Source organism: Mirounga leonina, unplaced genomic scaffold (genome assembly GCF_011800145.1).
Source record: "Mirounga leonina isolate KUSES-001 unplaced genomic scaffold, KU_Mleo_1.0 Mir_100540, whole genome shotgun sequence".
Lineage (NCBI taxonomy): Eukaryota > Metazoa > Chordata > Mammalia > Carnivora > Phocidae > Mirounga > Mirounga leonina.
Genome location: NW_023269972.1, coordinates 213,283 through 231,898, shown reverse-complemented (window position 1 = coordinate 231,898; position 18,616 = coordinate 213,283). Strand labels below are relative to the sequence as shown.

The following is an 18,616-nucleotide window of genomic DNA, read 5'->3' as shown; positions in this document are numbered from 1 at the left end:
ATAAATAAATAAATAAATAAATAAATAAATAAATAAATAAATAAATAGACTTGACAATACATTAAAAATAACCACATTGGATTAAATCCCAAAGTCCAAGAAAGACCTGATATTAAAAAATCAACATAATTCAAAGTAGCATAAAATGATGACCCCTTAAGCATACGGAAGAAAAAGAAAGTAACCAACTAAGTCTAAATGATGCTGCTGAGCATCATTCTGGTCCCAGGCTCAAGCTACTTTGGACTCCTCCTTCCCAAAAGGCTCCACCGTTCATTGCGCTTGCTCCTGCAGGAAGGCCCTTTCTCCAGAATCTACTTTCCACACTGAATCCAGGGACTGTCCACCTTATACTGCAGGAATAATGAAGTTCCTAAAAAGCAAATCCCATCTGAAAGCCATGCTAAAAATCCTGAAATACTCGGCAAAAACGGTCATCCCCTCCCACTCAATATCACTCCCCATTACACAATAAATCCCACTTCATACTTAGGAATGAAATTCTTTCAAACAAACTCAGCTCTTCCACCTGAAGTCACAAAACTTCACTTACTTCCTAGGTGGTTCCAAGGGCGGCCACGTTCCCGGGAAACAGTCCCTTCATAGGCACCCTTTCACTCACCAGGGCTGCAAACTCTCCAGCAGGTGTTGGTGCTAATGCCACATCCTCTGCCCTGCCCCCATGGAAGCTCTGTATCAAGTACCATATCCTCTGCCCAATTCCTTGGGTCCTGGGTGTTAAATCCCAGTCCTCTCTCCCTTGAGACTTGACTACACAAAACAACAAACAAGGGGTTCTGCTTCACCAAATCTCATCAGGACTGAGCAGTGATTTTGACCACCTTTCAAGTCCTTTACTTGTCACTGCTGACCATGCAAAGCCATAACCATTTCAGGTGCCTTATGGTCCCCTAAGTCAACCTCCATAACACTGTGGCCTGAGTTGATGCTATCTTAGTGACCTTGTATCTCTCATAAGCACTGAGCCAAACACAGGACCTTCCACTTATTCTTCCTGACAGTGGCCAGGAAACCTAAGTAGCTCTTCAACACTGCCGTAGCAGTAGCAAGCTGCAGTCATCTTGGAAATGGGCAGTATGAAAAGAACACCATATTTTGAAAGAGAAGCTGGGAATCCATTTAATGGAGGATGAACACCCATCAGCCAACAGTCCCAATGATAAAGTATGGAAAAAACCACCTAAAGCCTCTGGAAACAAAACAAAAGCATCACAAAATGGAGTGGTACTTGCAGTTCAGAAAAAGAATGGCAGCATTCATTTTTTACAATATTTTGGCAAAGATCAGGCCCCCAGTTGTTACCATGGCTAGCAACTCGTATCTTACTGCTTTGAAAACCAAATGACAGAGCTCAGAGTCAGTAACTGCTAAACATTGAGAACGAATTCTGGAGAGGAGAGACCCCACCCCCAAAGTTTTGTGTTGTTTTGTTTTGTTTTTAATAGCAAAATATTTATAGCATACATGTAACTGCAGTCCCTGCAGAGTATGAAATGTACCATATCCCAGAAAAAAAAATCATAAAAATGAGGGTTGACTATATCCTCAATTTAGTGAGAGAATTTCAGATTCAAGAAGTTCTACAAATTTGAAGCAGGAAAAATCCAAAAATAAAACACAATATGCATCTAACTTTTCAAAGCCAAAAACAAAGAGAACAAATTTGGAATACTTAGTAAACAGCACGTACAAGCACACAAGAGAACCATTATACAAGACTTCCCTATAGAACTTAGAGATATGAAAAGTCATTGAAACGGCATCCTTGCTAAATAACAGAAAGGGGCTGGCTGTCAACTCAAAACTCTATGTCCAGCAAAACTATCCCTCAAAATAGTGTCTCCTTGCGATTCCATAGAAACACCAAGGTAAGAACAGTATACCAACTGGAAGACCTTTGAGAGATATTTAGAGACCAGCGGAGAAGCTGTAACACCCAGACCAATGTAAAACCAAGAAAGGATTCCAGCGAAAAATATAGGAAATTATCCCATTAGATTGACACCACATGCACACACAAAGGTTGTAAGACACTATTGTGAACAATTATGTGCCAACAAATTGGAAGCTGAAAAAAAACGAACAAATCCCTAGAAAACACAAATTAACAAGATTGAGCAATAGAAAGAAATAGAATCCATGAACAGATTTATAATTAGTAAGTACATTCTTTTTCAAAATCTTTATTTAAATTCTAATTAGTTATCCTATTGTGTAATATGGGTTTCAGGAGTGCAATTTTGTGACTTATCACTTGCATGTAACACCCAGAGCTCATTACATCATATACCTTCCTTAATACCCATCACCAATCTAGCCCACCCATGTTCCTCCTTCAACCCTCAGGGTGCAATTTGAAAATAGCATCAATTCCTTGATTTCTCTTTCTGCTGCTTAATGCAGAAAGATTTCTGTACATTGACTTTATATCCTGTGACTTTGCTGAATTAATGTATTAGTTCCAGCAATTTTTTGGTGGAGTCTTTTGCGTTATCTACATAGAGTATCATGTTGAGTGCAGAGAGTGAAAGTTTGACTTCTTCTTTGCCAATTGGATGCCTTTTATTATTTATTTATTTATTATCTATCTATTTATATTTTAAAGATTTTATTTATTAGAGAGAGAGAGCGCACCATCAGGGGAGTGGGGGTGGTGTGGGAGAGGGAGAAGCAGGCTCCCTCATGGGAGCCCAACCTGGGACCAGGGGAGGGGCAGCTGATCCCATGACCCTGGTGTTATGACCTTAGGCAAAGGCAGATGCTTAACTGACTGAGTTACCCAGGCACCCCTTGGATGCCTTTTCTTTTTGTCGTCTGATTGCTGAGGCCTGGGCTTCCAGTATGAGGGTAAATAACACTGATGAGAGTGGACATCCCTGGCTTGTTCCTAACAACAGAGGAAAAGCTCTCAGTTTTTCCCATTGAGGATGCTATTGGCAGTGGGTCTTTCGTATATGGCCTTTACAATGTTGAGGGATGTTCCATCTATACTTACTGTGTTGAGAGTTTTGATTACTGATTCAATGTCTTTGCTGGTTATGGGTGTGTTCAAACTGTCCATTTCTTCCTATTTTAGCTTCAGTAGTTGGTATGTTTCATGGAACTTGTCCATTTCTTCCACATTCCCTAGATTGTCGCTGTATAGTTTCTCATAATATGTCCTTATAATTGTTTATATTTCTGTAGTGTTGGTTGTGATCATGCCTCTTTCCTTTGTGATTTTATGTATATGGGCGCTCTCTCTCTTTTCTTTTTGATATGTCTGGCTAGGAGTTTAATGATTTTATTAATTCTTTCAAAGAACCAGCTCTTAGTTTTGTTGATCTGTTCTACTGATTTTTTGTTTGTTTGTTTCTCTATCATTTATTTCTGCCTAATCTTTATTACTTCCCATCTCCTACTGGATTTAGGCTTTATTTGCTTTTCCTTTAGCTATGAGGTCAGATTTTGTAACTGAGACTTTTCTTGTTTCTCGAGGAAGTCCTGTATTGCTATATACTTCCCTCTTAGGACTGCCTTTGGTCCATCCCAAAGGTTTTGGACTGTTGTGTGTTCATTTTCGTTTTCTTCCATGTACTTTATTATTTCTTTCTTAATGTCCTGGTTAACCCATTCATTCTTTAGAAAGATGTTCTTAATTTCCATGTATTTGTGGTCTTTCCAAACTTTGTCCTGTGGTTGACTTCACGTTTCATAGAGTGGGGTCAGAAAATATGCATGGTATCATCTCTGATGTTTTGTACTTGTTGAGGCCAGATTTGTGACCTGCATATGTTCTATTCTGGAGAATGTTCCATGTGCACTTGAAAAGAATGTGTATTCTGCTGCTTTAGGATGAAATGCTCTGAATATATCTAACTCCATCTTGTCCAGTGTGTCGTTCAAAGCCCTTACTTCCTTCTTGATCTTCTGCTTAGGTAATTTATCCATTGCTGTGAGGGGGTTGTTTAAGTCCCCTACTATTATTGTAGTATTATCAATGAGTTCCTGTAATGTTTGTTATTAATTGTTTTATACATTTGGCTGCTCCCAAGGTGGGGGCATTAAGTATTTACAATTATTAGACCTTCTTGATGAATGGATCCCTTAATGATGGTACTGTGCCCTTCTTCATCTCTTCTTATAGCCTTTGGTTTAAAATCTAGTTTGTCTGGGAGCACCTGGCTGTCTCAGTGGGTTAAGTGACTGCCCTCAGCTCAGGTCATGATCCCAGGGGCCTGGGTATCAGGTTCTGCATTGGGCTCCCTACTCAGCAGAGAGTCTGCTTCTCCCTTTCTCTCTCCCTTTGCCTCTCTCCCTGCTCGTGCTTGCTCTTTCTCTCAAATAAAGAAATAAAATCTTAAAAAAATAAAATCTAGTTTCTCTAAGTATAGCAATTCTGGTTTTCTTTTGGTGTCCTTTAGCATAAAAAATGGTTCTATATCCCCTCACTTTCAATCTTCAGGTGTCTTTAGGACTAAAATGGGTCTCTTATAGGCAGCAGACAGATGGATCTTGTTTTTTGTTTGTTTGTATCCATTCTGATACCCTATGTCTTTTAATTGGAGCTTTTAGTCCATTTACATTCAGGTTGAGTATTGATACATAGGAATTTATTGCCATTGTATTACCTATAGAGTTGGTGTGTCTGGTCATGTTCTCTGTTCCTTTCTAGTCTTTGTTGCTTTGGGACCTTTTGCCCCCCCCACTCAAAGAGTCCCCTTTTAATATGTCTTGCAGGGTGGGTTTTGTGGCCACGATTTCCTTTAGTTTTTGTTTGTCTGGGGAAAACTCTTCCTATTCTGAATGACAGCCTTGCTGGATAAAGCATTCTTCTCTGCAATTTTTTTCTCATTCAGCACATTGAATATAGACTACCACTCTCTTCTGACCTGCCAAGCTTCTGTGGACAGATCTGCTGTAACTCTTACCTGTCTTCCCTTGTAGGTGAGGGACTGTTTTCCCCTTGCTGCTTTCAGGATTCTTTCCTTGTTTGTGTATTTTGTGATTTTGACTATGATTTTCTTGGTGATGGCCAGCCTTTGTTGAATTTAATGGGAGTTCTCAGGCTTCGTGGCTTTCGATATCTCTGTCCATCCCCAGCCTGGGGAAGTTTTCAGCTATAATCTGAACAAATAAACCTTCTGCCCCTTTTCTCTCTCTTCTCTGGGACTCCTGTGATGTGAATGTTATTATGTTTTAAGAAGTCACTGAGTTCCTTAAGTCTACCTTCATGAAACATTACCTTTGTTTCCCTCCTCATTTCAGCTTCATTGTTTCCCATAATTTTATTTTCTATGTCACTGATTTGTTCCTCTAATCCGTCAATCCTCATTCTTATGGCATCATTTGGTTTTTGTATCACTGTTACAGCATTTTCTGTTTCAGCCTGACTACCTTTAACTCCTTTATCTCTGCTAAGGGATTCTCTAGTGTCTTCTACGGTTTTCTCAAGCCCAGCTCGTATTCTTATAATTGCTTTAAATTCTAGTTTAGACATCTTACTTATATCTGTATTGAAAAAATTCCTGGCTGTTACTTCTTCCTATTCTCAAATTCTTCCATCTTGTCTTTTTGTCCAGAAAAAAAAAAAAAAGAAAGAACGAAAGGAAGGAAGGAAGGAAGGTAGAAAGAAGGGAATGAGAGAAGAAAGAAAGAAAGAAAGAAAGAAAGAAAGAAAGAAAGAAAGAAAGAAAGAAAGAAAGAAAAGAAAAGAAAAGAAAAGAAAGAAAAGGCAGCTAGGTCCTAGGTGCGTTTTGGTCTGCTTGTTAAAAGAAGATAGAGTCAAATTTTTTTATTATGTTCAGTTAGCCAGCATATAGTACATCATAAGTTTTTGTAGTGTTTGATTCATTAGCTGTGTATTTTTGAAAATAATAATAAGGAAAATAAAATAAAAATAAACTAAATAAATGATAAAATAAATAAATAACTAAATTACCTGAACAGTAATAAAAATAATGATGAAATAAAAATAAAAAGGAAGGGGTGCCCTGGGCAGCTCAGTCGTTAAGCATCTGCCTTCGGCTCAGCTCAGGATCCCGGGGTCCTGGGATCGAGCCCCGCATCAGGCTCCCTGCTTGGCGGGGTCCTGCTTCTCCCTCTCCCACTCCCCCTGCTTATGTTTCCTCTCTCACTGTGTCTCTCTCTGTCAAATAAATAAAATCTTTAAAAAAATAAAAAATAAAAATAAATAAAAAGGAAGACACATCCTGTTCTCATAGAGCTGAAGTGTTGCAGCACTCTATGATCAGTACACTTGGTGCAGGGGTGGGGTTTGTCCTGGTCTTCTGGGGTAGGGGCCTGCTGCTCTGATTCTCAGGTGGACTTGTCCTAGTGGAGATGCACCTGCAGGGCACAAGGGGGCAGGGATGAGTGTTAGTGGCTGGCGCCTCTACTGGGTGGGGCTGTTTTCCTCCCTGATGGCATTCAGTGCTATTGGGCATTCAGTTCATGGCGGATGCCCTGCTTGCATGTGCTCACCACCCTTCAGGAAGCCCTCACAGAAGAGCACACAATCACCTCTCCACAGTCCTCAACTTTCATCAGATCCCTGCCTTTATCATGTGTGTGTCCAAGCTGTCTGCCTGCTCAGTGGCATAGTACTCCTGTCTTTTATCTCAGGTGTGAGGCTGGGTTTCAAAACTCCAAATTGTAGAGATCCCCATGTGGATGGGGGATGAGAGCATGGACCCATGCCAATGCCCTGGGGGAGGGTCTTGCTGCAACAGAAAGCTGATACCAAGACTCACTGCCTTCAACTAGGACCCTTCCCATCATCCCAAATGGGGCAGCTCAATGGCACCCAGTGGGACATATGCCCAGGAGAGGTCATATCCCTTCCCCCAGATGCACTCCAGCAGGGAAATTCTCTCTCTCCATGCCCTAGGGTATCCTCAGACAACACTGCCCCCTCCTGGGTCTCCATCTTCCTTCCCCACTGGAGCAACACTAAGTCTGCCACTTGTGATCCTGGAAATGTTGTGGACCTCCAAAACGTCAGACTGTGTGCTCTTCTGTTTACACAATCTTGAGATAGGCCTCCCCTCTCCTTTTCCCAGTAAATGGTTTTGGGGAAGAATTTTTCTTGTGTAATTCTCAGAGGACCCACTCTCTCTCTCTTCTCTCTCACTCCTCTTGCCATAATCAGAGCTCCCACCTCCATCACAGCACCTGCAGTTCTTCTCTCTTCCAAATCAACTCTCTGAAGTTCCTACATTCCATGATATGCCCCCCTCCCCCTCCTTGCAGTTCTAGTTGTGCATTTTTACTCTCTCAATCATTGGCTTGATTTCTTGGGTGTTCAAAATGATTTGATATTAATCTAGCTGTGTTCCAGGAACAAGGCAAGCCTAGGATCTCCCTACGCTTCTGCCATCTTCACTCTTCCCGTGAAGCTCAATTAAAAAAAAAATAATAATTTTCCTCTCTTCTTCTCCTATCTTCTTAGCCTTCTGTTCCAGGAAGCTGGTGGCACGCTAAAGACATGATGAAGGAAATTGGTAGCACACCCCATTTCTGTCAAAACTAGCCAGATCCTGTATTTCCCTATGAAATGTCCCAGCCCCTTCCTCCAGGAAGGTTTGCAGGTTTTTGAAGACCAGAGGCTGCTGCAGACTCCGTTTGCCTGGCAAAGCAAAGATTGTTCTTCTTTATCCCAAACTCGGTCTCTGTGTTATATTTTGGCTCCAAAGCTCAGAGGTCGGTTTCCCACAACATACGCACACTTCGACTGCCCTTGTTAATCACTATCTTGAGAATGTAGAGATCTATTGCTATCTTCCTTTTGGTTGTTGTTGTTTTTGAAACGATGATTTTCTGCAGTGGTATGCTTTGATTCTCTTTGTCTTCTGTTTATCCTTTGTAGGGTTTTGCTTTGGCCTCCTTCAGGCTTTCTTGCCACATCTCAGGGACAGAACTGTGTTTTATACTGATAACTGTAATCACAAGTAAGAACTCTATACTTTATTCCCCCCTTTTATGTTTTTGATGTCACAATTTACATCTTTTTACATTGTTTATCCAGTAACAAATTATTGTAGCTATTATTTCAATTCTTTGATTTTTTTTTACTTCTATAGTAAAGTGGTTAGTTTTAGACTCTTTTCAATCTTACTATACAATTTCCTTTACCACTGTATTCTATATTTTTATGTTACTCATTAGCTCCTTTTATTTAAGCCCGAAGAACTCAATTTACCACTTCTTGAAAGGCAGATCTGGTGATGATGAGACTCAACCCCTCACCCCTCCACCATTTTGTTTGTAATGTCTGTATCCTACCTCATTCTAAAGGACAACTATTCTGGGTAAGGTATTCTTGGTGGGTAGTTGTGTCCTTTTAGCACTTCAATATATCCCTGTTTCATGCTTTTTATTCCTTGCCATGGCACGATTTAAGGTTTATGCCTTCTCTCAATCCTACAAAATTAGTTTGATGCTGACAGTCTCCCTTTTGTTTTTGCTAAGTGGTGATGAATGCTCAAGTTTCTGGTTTCTCCCAGTCCTGCAGATGAGAGCCAGCTTTCCACATATGTTCACATGTCATCTACGAAAGTTCATTATCAGGAGCACCCAGGACACTGGCCAAGGGTAGACTGTGTGTGGTGAGCTATGTGGAATGTCAAAGGTGCCCATGTGCCAGCTGGGCGATCCACAGGGAAGACATCCCCATAGCTTAGGTGCAGAGATCCTAATGGAGTCTATGATGCAGTTAATGGGTTGTCCCTTTGATAACTGTTTCAAATTCTGCTCAATTTCTTCCAATCACCACTACCTGTGAAGCATTCACATTTTCTTGCCTTTACACTTAATAGAAATCTTGAACAAGGCAAGAAACAACAAATGTTGGAAAGGTTGTGGAGAAAGGGGAACCCTCTGACACTGTTGGTGGAAATACCAGTTGGAACAGCCACTTTGGAAAACAGTGTGGAGGTGCCTCAAAAAATTAAAAATAGAGCTACCCTATGACCCAGCAATTGTACTCCTGGGTTTTTACCCCAAAGACCAGATGTAGTGAAAAGAAGGGCCTTATGCACCCAATGTTCATAGCAGCAATGTCCGCAATAGCCAAATTGTGGAAAGAGCTGAGATACCCTTGAACAGATGACTGGATCAAGAACATGTGGTCCATATATACAATGGAATGTTAATCATCCATCAGAATGGATGAATACCCAACTTTTATATCAAGATGGAGGGGACTGGAGGAGATTATGCTAAGTGAACTAAGTCAAGCAGAGAAAGTAAATTATCATATGGTTTCACTTATTTGTGGAACATAAGGAATAGCATGGAGGACACTAGGAGAAGGAAGGGAAAAATGGGGGGGGATTTGGAGGGGGATATGAACCATGAGAGACTATGGACTCTGACAAACAAACTGGGGGTTCTATAGGGGAGGGGGTTGGGAGGATGGCATTAGCCTGGTGATGGGTATTAAGGAGTGTACGTTCTTCATGGAGCACTGGGTGTTATACACAAACAATGAATCATGGAACACTACATCAAAAACTAACGATGTAATGTATAGTGTTAACATAATGAAATAAAAAAAAAGAAATCAGAATCTCAGTTATTTGCCTACCCATATTCATTACAAGATTATTCACAGTATCCAAGAGGTAGAAACAGTTCAAATGCCCATCCTCAGATGAATGGATAAACAACTGTGCTATATACATACAATGCAATATCATTCAGTATTAAAAAAAGAGATTCTGACAGGTTACAACACAGATGAATCTTGAAAACTCTATGCTTACTGAAAGCCAATCACAAAGGGCAAATATTGTTTAGGATTCCACTCATATGAGGTATCTAAACTAGTCAAAATCACACACACAAAAAATAAAATATTATTGCTTACCAGAGTCTGGGGGAGGAGGAAGTGAAATTAGTGTTTAATGGGTCTGTCTTGCAAGATGAAGACATTCTAGAAATTTGTTACACAGTATGGATATACTTAACACTACTGAGTTGTACACTTAAAAATGTGTTAGATATGGGTGCCTGGGTGGCTCAGTCAGTTAAGCATCTGCCTTTGGCTCAGGTCATGATCTCAAGGTCCTGGGATCAAGCCTGACATTGACATTGGGCTCCCTGTTCATTGGGGAGCCTTCTTCTCTCTCTCTCCCTCTGCCCCTCCCCTACTCTGCTCATGCTTTCTCTGCTGTCTATCTCAAATAAATAAATAAAATCTTTTCAAAAAATTTTTTAAAATGTGTAATATAGAAAATTTAAAGTTGTATGTTTGTTATCACAATTAAAATAACATTTAAAAATAATAATATAAAACTTGCTGATAGATCAAAATGCTAACAGAGTTGGGGGCATTCTCCTACGAATTCAGAGTAGGCTAGTATGTCATTTCCTCTGCACCTCACAGAATTCCCTTGCTGCACACAATACAATTCTCCCACAAGCTATTTTTTGTTGTATCTGACAAAAATCTATGTACCTAATCACTCATACTCCCTAGGTATAGACCACTTCTAACACCCTAGCACATCACAAAGGCTAGATTGCAAGCTAAGTATTACTTTGCCTCCAGATGCAAAAATAAAGGAGAATTACATTTATTTCTCCCTTCTTTGACAGTAAGATGTTTTTTCCACCACATGAGGCTAACTTAAGATAAATTTATTACCATCTGAGTCAGTGACATTCTTTGGCAGTAAGTGAATGATAAAGAATTTAACTATACATTCATTCCTGTCATTCATGAAAACCTTGTGTTGTGTTTTAGGAATCCTATAATGACTGTGGCTTAAGTGATGCCTTATCTGCTAAAACCCATGGAATCACCCAAATAGTTTCATAAATGGGACATTTGAATCTTTGTGTTCACTCAGACTTGAAATGTAAAAATATCTAAGTGAAAAATGCACATGTAGAACATGTAAATATTTAGGAAATCTTCTTAAACATTAGTACAGGTAGATCAAACTAAATGCAGAATCAATGGCTAGTCACCAAAATAATTAACTAGAATACTATATTATACCAAACAAAAGGCACCATTACTACTGTCCTAAAATCTAAAGCTTTTAATTTATGCCTTGTAAAATCCAAATTAGTTACCATTTGAGTTTTAATAAAGAATATTTCTTAAACTTTGTCATTCCTGTTTCCTGAAGTGACCTACCTGCCAGAAACATTTCCATAAGTTTGCTGTGAGTCATTTTCATGATGGTTCTACCTGAGTATGTAGCCAAAGTGGGATCAGCACCATAGGAGAGGAGCAAGCGGACAATTTCCAAGTGATCATTCTCAACTGCATCATGGAGTGGCCTAGGAAGAGATGTGCAGGGGGATTAAAGCATGTACACATATTTCTGAAGTTGTTTCCTTTAACAATAGGCAAAATAGGGATAAGCTTCCTACATGCACTATTTCAAAAAAATATATGTACTGCCCAGCCATTCTACAGATAAGGAAACAGGTATGATGACTGGCCCAAGATCAGATGATAAATTACTGTTATTTCTATACAGTCCTCTGCAGAGCTTTTGAAGGGATTATTTCAGAACTAATTCTCAAATGGAAATCTATTTTAATCCAAGACCCTAATTCAAGACAAAAGTGAAAACATTCAAAGACATCAAGCAGTGACAGACTGTATAAAGGTAACTCACAGGGCAGGGGTGAGGGGGGGTGAGATCCCAACCTCATGGAAAATGAAACCAATAGAACAAATAATGGCTATACAGCTTTTACAAATGCCTACTCCATTATTGGCGGGGAAAAAAGCAAAAATAAACTACTGGGACATCATCAAAATAAAAACTGCACACTGAAGGAAAGGCTCAACAAGAAGATATTTGTAGATGACATATCTGATAAAGGGCTAGTATCCAAAATACATAATGAACATACCAAACTCAACACCCGAGAAACAAATAATCCAGTTAAAAAATGGGCAGAAGACATGAATAGATATTTGTCCACAGAAGACATGCAAATGGCCAACAACACATGCAAAGATGCTCAACATCACTCATCATCAAAACTCCAGCGACATACCACTTCTCACCTGTCAGAATAGCTAAAATTAACAACACAAGGAACAACAGGTGTTGGCAAGGATGTTCAGGAACAGTGAACCCTCTTTCACTGTTGGTGGGAATGCAAGTTGGTACAGCCACTGTTGGAAAACAGTGTGGAGGTGCCTCAGAAAATTAAAAATAGAGCTACCCTATGACCCAGCAATTGCACTACTGGGTATTTACCCCAAAAATACAGATGTAGTTAAAAGAAGGGCCACATGCACCCCAATGTTCATAGCAACAATGTCTGCAATAGCCAAACTATGGAAGAAATTGAGATGCCCTTCAACAGATGAATGCATAAAGAAGATGTGGTCCATATATACAATGGAATATTACTCAGCTATCAGAAAGGATGAATACCCAACTTTCACATCAACATGTATGGGACTGGAGGAGATTATGCTAAGTGAAATAAGTCAAGCAGAGAAAGTCAATTATCATATGGTTTCACTTAGTTTTGAAACATAAGGAATAGCATGGAGGACATTAGGAGAAAGAAGGGAAAAATGAAGGGGGGAAATCAGAGGGACAGATGAACCATGTAGGACTATGGACTCTGAGAAACAAACAGGGTTTTAGAGGGGCAGGGGTAGGAGAATGGGTTAGCCCAGTGATGGATATTAAGGAGGGCACATACCTCATGGAGCACTGGGTGTTATATGAAAACAATGGATCGTGGATCACTCCATCAAAAACTAATGATGTATTGTACAGTGACTAATATAATAAATTAAAATTTAAAAAAAGGAAAAGAAAAGAAAAAAAAATTCAAAGACCAAAAAATAAAGGGAAAAGGACCAAGGTTTTTGAAAGCAACAATAACAATAGTAACTTCATCAAGATAAAAAGTTTCTACACAACAAAGGAAACATTCAACAAAACTAAGAGGCAACCCACCAAATGGGAGAAGATATTTGCAAATGGCATTACAGATAAAGGGATGGTATCCAAGATCTATAAAGAACTTCTCAAACTCAACACCCAAAAAACAAATAATCAAGTCAAAAAATAGGCAGAAGACATGAACAGACACTTCTGCGAAGAAGACATACAAATGACTAACAGACACATGAAAAAATGTTCATCATCATTAGCCATCAGGGAAATTCAAATAAAAAACACAATGAGATACCACCTTATACCAATTAGAATGGTAAAAATTAATAAGACAGGAAACAACAAGTGTTGGAGAGGAATGGGGAAAAAGGGGAACCCTCTTACACTGTTGGTGGGAATGCAAGCTGGTACAGCCACTCTGAAAAACAGTGTGGAGGTTCCTCGAGACGTTAAAAATAGAGCTACCCTATGACCTAACAATTGCACTACTAGGTACTTACCCCACAAAGATACAGATGTAGTGAAAAGAAGGGCCACATGCACCCCAATGTTCATAGCAGCAATGTCCACAAAAGCCAAACTGTGGAAAGAGCTGAGATGCCCTTCACCAGATGAATGGATAAAGAAGATGTGGTACATATGCACAATGGAATATTATTCAGCCATCAGAAAGGATGAATATCTACCATTTACATGGACATGGATGGAACTGGAGGGTATTATGCTAAGTGAAATAAGTCAAGCAGAGAAAGACAATTAGCATATGGTTTCACTTAAATGTGGAACATAAGGAATAGCACAGAGGACATTAGGGGAAAGGATGGAAAACTGGGAAGAAATCAGAAAGGGAGATAAACCATGAAAGACTCTGGACTCTCTGAAACAAACTGAGGGTTACAGAAAGGAGGGGCGTAGGGAGATTGTATAACAGGGTGATGGGCATTAAGGAGGGCAGGTGTGGTGATGAGCAGTGGGTGTCATACGCAACTGATGAATCGCTGAACACTAAGGATGTACTGTATGTTGGCTAATTTAATATAATAATAAAAGAAAGAGGGGAAAAAAAGAAAACCAGGAACTAGGTACAGCCTAACACTGAAGCATACCCAATTTTTCTGTGAAAATACACAAACACACACCAACTTAGAAACCAGAATTAATCCTACAAGGCTCACTATCTATAGAGTTCTCTTTTTATTAAGCTAAAGAGTTAAAGGCTATAGCCATAACAATTTAGAATACCGATTTGGAATGACAGGAAAAACAAAATGAGAATGAAGAACCCCAAATGCATGAAGTCTTAAAAGTAATTTTTTAACTATTATTTAAGATGCAAATACATGTAACATAAAATTAACCATGTAAAAATTTGTAAATGGCATCAAGTACATTCCCAATGTTCTGAAATCATCCCAACCATCCATCCATAGAACTTCTTTCATCTTGCCAACTGAAACTCTGTATACCCATAACCCCATTATCCTTCCATCACCACTGGCAGGCATTATTCTACTCTCATATACAATTTGTCCTTCTGCAACTAGTTTATTTCATTGAGCACATTTTTAAGCACATTTATTTCAAACACATGTTGTACCATGTATCAGAAATTCTTTCCTATTAAAGAATTAGTAATATTCCATTCACAGGTATATACCACATTTTGTTTATCCTTTGATCCATCAACAGACATTTAGGTATTTTTTTTTCCACTTCTTGGCCATTGTGAACAATGCTTAAATGAACATGGGGTTGTAAATATCTTCTTAATATTGTTTTGGATTCACACACATCCAGAAGTAGGACTACAGAATTACATGGTAATTCTATTTTTAATTTTTTTTGAGGAACTACCCTACTGTTTTCCATAGTAGCTACTCCATTCCACATTTCCACCAGTAGTACACAAGGTTTTAATTTCTTCATACTGTTGTCCACACTTGGTATTTTCTGTGTTACTTTTAATACCAGAATCATGGGGTGATACTATAGTTTCGATTTGCATTTCCCAAATAATTAGTGACTTTGAGCACCTTTTCATGTACTTCTTGGCCATTTGCATATCTTTTTGCAGAAGTGTCTAACTGCTTTGCACACTTTAAAATTGGGTTGTGTTTTTGTTATTGAGTTATAGGAGTTTCCTATATATTCTTCATGTTAATTCCTTTTTAGATATATAACTTGCAAATGATTTCTCTCATTCTTGTCACACTTGCTGACTCTCTCCTTTGATGAATAGAAATTGATGAAGTCCCTTTCACCTATTTTTCCTTCTATTGTCAGTGCTTTTGATGTGATATCCAAGAAATCGATACCAAATCCAATGTCATGCAGTTACACCCTGTGTTTCTTCTAGTTTCATAGTTTTATGTCTTACATTTAGGTATTTAATCCATCCCAAGTTAAATCTTTTATGATGGTATAAGTTAAAGGGTCCAAGTTCATTCTTTTGTATGTGGATATGCAGTTATCCTTACATTTATGGTTGAAGAGAGATGTACATGCCCATGAATGGTCTGAGAACATGGGCAGAAGATCATTCAACCACATATGTAGTGGTCTGTTTCTGGGCTCTCTATTCTCCTCCACTGTACTATATGTCTGCTTTTATGCTAGTAACACGCTGCTTTGCTTACAGTAGCTTTGTGGTAAATTCTGAAATCAGGAAAAATCAAGACAAAAACTGTTCTTTATCAGATGGTTTTGGTTATTTGAGGTCCCTTGAGATTCCATATGAAATTTAGGATGAATTTTTCTACTTGCCCATAAATGTTGAGATTTTGATTAAGACTTTATTAAAACCACACAGCTTAGTGACCTCAACAAGACAGAGGAATTGGAAGCCTCAGGCTCTCTGCCCCATGGAGACACTGACTTCATATTATATGGAATAAATTGGCCTTATGAGAACTCTAGGAGCCAGTTCAGAGGCTGCAGCAGTGAAGGCAAGTGTAGTCAAAAAGAGCTACAATGAAGCAGGTAAGAAAATGTGTTGAATTTACATGTGATAGCACCCTCACTCAGCACAATGGAAATATAGTCAAGAAAAACATCCCAGATTCTCCCTAGATAAGGAAAGACAAGAGTGGAATGTATGTCAAAAGTTCTAGCTTGGCAGGAAAGCTATACTGAAGGACTGTTTTCTGTGTGGCTGACCCAGAACACTGAAGTGAATGAGGCATTCTTTGGACGCTGTATTAGTTATTCAGGCTACCTTAACTGAATAAAGCAGACTGGGATACTTAAACTGTATTTCTTACAGATCAAGAGGCTAGAAAGTACCAGTCAGGATCCTGGCTGTTCTGTTTCTGGTGAGGACACTCTTTCTGACTTGGAAGATGGCCAACTTCTTACTGTGTTTTCATGTGATGGAGAGAAAGAGAGAGATTCATTTTTTTTTTTAATAAGGCCACAGTTCTATTGGATTAGAACCATGCCTTTTATGACCTCGTTTGATATCAATTACCTCCTAATGGCCTAATCTCCAGACACAGTCACATTAAGACTTAGGGCTTCAAAATATGATTTTCAGACAGACACAGTTCATATCAGAGCCCATACCTTGGAACCAATAGCAAGAAAGCACCACTTGATAGAGACCAGAGAGCCTCTAACAGATAGGGCAGAGCAAAAGATTACTGGGTCTTGTGAACAGAGGCACCTTCCACTGGGAAACTACATGTACAGTTCAAGAGAACACTTACTCTCAGAAAAGTCTGATAGGGCCCCAGATGCTCTACTTGAGTGACCAGTGAGGGTCTTTCCATGTACGAAGCCAGTCTGAAAAGACTGGGAGAGATGGCTGTTTTGCAAGTGCTGCAGTGCCAATAAAAGATCACGAAGAACATGTACACACAAACAAGAAAACATGGCTCACTCAAAAGAATAAAATAATCTCCAGGAAATGACCCTAAAGAAAAGGTTTAAGAAATACCTAAAAAAGAATTCAAAATAACCACCCCAAAGGTGAACAATCAGCTAAAAGAGAAGGCAGATAACAGAATGAAATACAAAATGATGCATATGCAAAATGAGAACATAGCAACAAAGAGAAACTATGAAATAGGAACTAAGCAGAAGCATGGACATGAAAAAAATAATAACAAACAACTTCACTAGAAAGTTTTGGCATCAAACTTGGTCATGCAGAATAAAGAATCAATGAACACAAAGACAAGTTATTCGCATTCTTGAGTCAAATAATCAACAGAAATAGAAAAGTGAACAGAACCTAAGGGATTTACAGGACACCATCAAAGTAATATAAATATTATGGGAATCCAATGGGATTATTCAACACAATCAGTGGGACTTATTTAGGGGATTCAAGGATGATTTAATATTTGCAAATTAATCAGCCACAAATGCGATACACCACAGAAGCAAAATGAAAGATGAAAATCAGATGATACATCTCAAACATCCATTCATGATAAAAACTCTCTCAACTTCCTGTAGCAAGGAAAACAGAAGCAAAATCAAACTTTCGGAAACTACAACAAAGCAAAAAAAGCTTTTGCACATAGAAGGAAACCATAAAACAAAGTCAGCCTAGTGAATGGAAAAAGATATTTGCAGATGATATATCCAATAAGGGGTTAATACCCAAAATATACAAAGAACTTACATAATTTAACATCAAGAAGACTAATAATTTGATTGAAAGAAGGGCAGAGGCTCTGAATAGACATTTTTCAAAAGAAGACATTTCAATGGCCAACAGACACATGAAAACATGCTCAACATCTCTCATCATCAGGGAAATGCAAATAAATCAACACTACCATGAGATATCACATTGCACCTGTCAGAATGGCTAAAGTCAACAACACAAGAATGAAGTGTTGGTGAGGCTATAGAGAAAAAGGAACCACTGCTGGTGGGAATGCACATTAGTACAGCCAACCAAGGAACTCAAATATGTTATTTAACTAAACAGATGGGCTACAAAAACACCACAGCAAGACAATTCACTGACATCAACAACAACAAATGTGACACTAACAGAGATAGAAATCATAAAAAAGCAGCATACAAATTCTGGAGATGAAGAATTCAGTGAATGAAATAGAGAATGCAATAGAAAGCATCAATATCAGAGTATACCAAACAGAAGAAAGAATCAGTAAAATAGGAGAGGAACTCTGAAATAACCCAGCATGAAGAGATAAATAAATGGAGTAAAGGAGGCCTGCTAGATCTATGAGACACCACTGAAAAACCACAATATCCAAATCCCTAGAAATCTGAAAGGGAAGAGAGGAAGAAGCAGCAGAAAGTTTATGTAAAGAAATCGTGGTTGAGAACTTTCCCAACCTGGGGAGAGATCTGAAATCCAAATTCATGAAGATATACTTCATGTGTATCTATCCCATTTTTACAGTTCAAATTATCTTTCCCAAGATACTTTGTAATAAAACTCTCAAAAATCAAAGACAAAGAGAGATCCTAAAGGCAGCAAGAGAAAAGGAGACTGTAATACACACAGAAACTCTGATTATCAGCAGATTTCTCAGTACAAACCTTATAAGCCAGGGGAAAGTGGGATGGTATACTCAAAGTGCTAAAAGAAAAAAATACTGCCAACCATAAACACGCTATCTAGCAAAATTATCCTTTAGAAATAAAGGAAAAATACTTTCCCATATAGAACTAGGAGAACTCATCACCACTAGACCTTTCTTACAAGGAATGGAAAGGAGTTCTTCAGGCTGAAATCAAAGGACACT

General features: G+C 38.7%; 1 protein-coding gene across 1 annotated transcript in view; it reads right to left on the bottom strand.

Annotated features, from left to right (window-relative positions):
- LOC118012926 (BCL-6 corepressor-like) overlaps window positions 1-18,616 on the bottom strand; it is a 77,138-nt gene that overhangs the window by 11,644 nt on the left and 46,878 nt on the right. The window contains exon 9 of the mRNA XM_035008836.1: window positions 11,147-11,292. Coding sequence (XP_034864727.1) covers window positions 11,147-11,292 — 146 coding nt within the window. The remainder of the gene's footprint in view (window positions 1-11,146; window positions 11,293-18,616) is intronic.